The sequence below is a fragment of the Malania oleifera genome, chromosome 13 (genome assembly GCF_029873635.1).
Source record: "Malania oleifera isolate guangnan ecotype guangnan chromosome 13, ASM2987363v1, whole genome shotgun sequence".
NCBI classification, from domain to species: domain Eukaryota; kingdom Viridiplantae; phylum Streptophyta; class Magnoliopsida; order Santalales; family Ximeniaceae; genus Malania; species Malania oleifera.
This window is the reverse complement of record NC_080429.1, coordinates 4,628,473-4,632,198: the sequence shown is the minus strand read 5'-3', so window position 1 is coordinate 4,632,198 and position 3,726 is coordinate 4,628,473. Positions and strand designations below refer to the sequence as shown.

Here is a 3,726-nt window from a genome sequence, read left to right as displayed (position 1 = left end):
CTGCTGCATAAGTGTGTCTACTTATATATAGGGATACCTCAATGCCCATCTGAGGCCTGAGATGTTATAGCAGGTCTAACAGGGGTAATGAATTATTTTATTTTATTTTATTTTAAAAAAATATATATAATTTTTGGGTCATTACACTTAGCTTTCCGAACCCCGAACCTAAACGGCTCAAAACAATGACACAAAACCTCGAAACCTAATACTTGAAGAACAACACGTCAGTATAATCTCGTATACTACAGATCTACTGGACTAAAAGCAAAAACCGACCCTTACCTCGATTTTTGGGAAAAACTTGAAAATCTTCGAAATAAAATTCTGATCTGTAGAACCTGTAGAGATTCCTTCCTTGATCCACGTAGCGATGTCAAATTGTCGATTCCGGCAACACACGGCTCAGAAATCTTAGAGAGAGAGAGAGAGAGAGAGAAGAGAAAACCAACTGAGAAGATAGAGAGAGATAGAAGAAGTATTCAAAATACTAAAAGAAAAAATACTAACATTAACTTTTAAGGATAGTAATCAAAATAAATATCTTCTCTAAGATATTTATATATAAATATCTCAAAATATCTATTTTCAAATTATCTTTTCCAAAATACTTCCTCCAAAATATCTCTTTATTTATTTATTATACATTTTTTAATCGGGTTACTATAGTAATAAACTATTTATTTATCTTAGACCTTCTTAAAATAAGTTTTGAGTTAGTGTCATATTTTTAATTTAAAAAATTATCAAACCTAATCTTGCTTTTCAATTTTTAAAAGTTTATGTAGAAATTTTGAACAAACTTATTTTTTATTATATTTTCTCTCTATATCAAATAATATGAAAAAATAAAATTTTATTCTAATATGATAAAAAAAATTAAATGTTAATGATGAGTAAAATTAAATTTTCATTCATTCATTTCATATATTTTTTATTATCTTTCTTATGACCAAACATAAAAAAAATAAATATATTGGTATTTTTCTTTTCTATTCCTAATATTTTTCAAGTCAAACAGTGTCTTAAAAGAGCTAATAAGAGACGGAGTTACTGTAACGTACATAGTGTTTTTTTTTTTAGGTTTACTCCTCTTTTGCCGCTCTCTAATAGGCAACTATTTAGTATCGATGAACAATAATGACTGTCCCTTTGTCGACAGAGCTACTCTGTTTTCTCATATGAAAACAAGAATTTACTTGCAAATAGTGGACAATAAAGGTGCTTATTATTTACCTCTCTCATCGTAATAATATTGTCTCTGAAACTAAAAGAAAATTTAGTAATGAAAATTTTAAGTTATTAGAGATCCTCAAGTCGTAGTAGTAGCCATACATTGATTCTAAAGGGAGGAATGAATTATTACAATTGCAGATAACAGCTGAATCCAACTGAATACTTAAAAAGCACTAAAAAGTATTATGTTCACGGTTTACAATTAGTGACCATATTCTTCAGTATTACATTCCTTCGTTTACAATTACATAATTTTCACTCATATGAAGACACAGAATCTACACGAACTACAACGGGTGGACAGGAGCCCGGATGGGTCTATGCTATAATTTCATGAACCTCGAATGGGATCTATGGCAGAGACGCAAAAGGCTTGGGAGGCATTTGCAAAGCTTCAACTGTTCCTTCGAGCATCTCCACAACTTTGTGCATTGGAGGACGATCATTCGGCTTCATTTGTATACACCACAGCGCCACAATTATCATCTTGTTTATTAATTTTCTTTCCTTCTCCGTGGCACTAGCTAGTCCTATGTCCTTTCCATCATTCAATTGATTGTACACCCATGAGGGAAAATAAATTTGGCTTGCATGATCTGCAAATGCATTCAAATTCTTTCTTCTACCCGCCATTTCCATCAACAACATTCCATAACTGTAAACATCAGCCTTATAGGACACACCTCCAATGTTCTTGTAAAACAATTCTGGGGCCATGTACCCCATTGTTCCTCTCGCTGCAGTAATAGACACAATACTATCATTTGTTGCGTATAGTTTGGCGAGCCCAAAGTCAGAAACTTTCGGAATCAGATTTTCGTCAAGAAGAATGTTATGAGGCTTAATATCAAAATGCAAAATTTGCATGTCACATCCTCGATGTAGATATTCAATCCCACGAGCCACTCCTAAAGATATCTCATACATTTTTTCGTAACTAATGGAGATGTTGTCTCCTTGAGGAAAAATGTGCTTTTCAAGAGATCCATTTGCCATGAAGTCATACACAAGAGCACGTTTGGATCCCTCCACACAAAATCCAATGAGGTGCACCACATTGACATGATGAATTCTTCCAATGGTAGCAACTTCATTAATGAAATCTTGCCCGTTGGCTTCGGACTTGCTCAACATCTTTATTGCTACATCATGACCACTACGAAGCATTCCTTTATATACAGAACCAAAGCCGCCCTCTCCTAGTTCATCCTTGAATTTGTTGGTCATCTTCTTGATTTCTGAGTAGGAGTACCTAATTGGCAAGAAATTATGTTGAGCTCGTAGGAACTCTTCAACATTGTCGTACATTGATAGATGCCTCCTCCGAATCATGTAGATAAAAAATGCAAGCATACATGGAATCCCAACAAAAATCCTTAATGCAAATTGTGCTCCTAACAATCCTGTCAAAGAAATTCATGAGATAAGTTATGAGAAACTCCATTGTAAGCTATTGGTTGTCAACATAGCATCAATATTTAGTTATCTATTTAAAGCTTTTTATATGATTGATGCATGAACAACAACAATGTATACAAATGCTTCCATAAATACTCATAGAAACATGATACAAAGGTAAAAGTAAACAAAAGAGACAAGTTAAAATGGTAAAACTCTTATCTAAAAATTTGATAAGAAAAGGGCCTATAAATAGGCTTTACATTAGAACACTTCATCCTAACACTAACCACAAACTCCTATAAAATAGGATCACATGCTACCACTAACCACAACTCCTATAAGATATGCTACAACTCCAATAAATTAGGATCACATGCTAGCACTAACCACAACTCCTACCAATGACTAGAGCTTCCAATAAACATTAATAAATATGAAATAAAACATTTAATCTTAACACCCTCCCTTAAACTGAAATCTACAAAAATCAGTTTAAAAGAAAATCAACCCTCTACAAAATCCTTCTTTACAGCAGCACGCGAACAAACTCCAAGTAGACCACGCAACTTTACAAATGTAGCCAGCTTGAGAGGTTTGGTCTGTATATCTGCAACTTGGTCTTCACTTCAATAATAAACTAGTTTGATTATTCCATCATTGCTGAGATCTCTTAAAAAATATTATTTCACATCAATATGTTTGCTCTTCCATGTAACATAGGATTCTTGGAGAGTTTGATTGTTGAGTTGTTGTCACAAAAAAACTATAGTAGCTTCAACTTGCTTGAACTGTAGCTCTTCAAGAATTCTTTTCAACCAGATAGCTTGACAAGCACAAGCGGTTGTAGTAATAAATTCAGCTTCTGTAGTTGACAAGGTGACAATTGGTTGCTTCTTAGAAGACCATGAAACAGCCCCTATGCCCAACATAAAAACATAGCCCGAAGTGCTCCTTCTATCATCTTGGTCTCCTGCATAATCACTATCAGTAAACCCGAACAACTTTAACTTTTCAGCCTTGCATGTCAATTAGGTAAGCAAACTAAATCTAGCTTTAAGAAAAAGAAAGTCATCTCCACTATTAGGCCAC

General features: G+C 33.7%; 1 protein-coding gene across 2 annotated transcripts in view; it reads right to left on the bottom strand.

Moving 5' to 3' along the window:
• Positions 1-1,336: 1,336 nt before the first annotated feature.
• Positions 1,337-3,726, bottom strand: part of LOC131145409 (rust resistance kinase Lr10-like) — a 46,628-nt gene continuing 44,238 nt past the window's right edge. For both annotated transcript variants that reach the window (XM_058094438.1, XM_058094439.1), the window contains one exon: positions 1,337-2,639. In XM_058094438.1, coding sequence (XP_057950421.1) covers positions 1,588-2,639 — 1,052 coding nt within the window. In that variant the 3' untranslated portion in view covers positions 1,337-1,587. The remainder of the gene's footprint in view (positions 2,640-3,726) is intronic.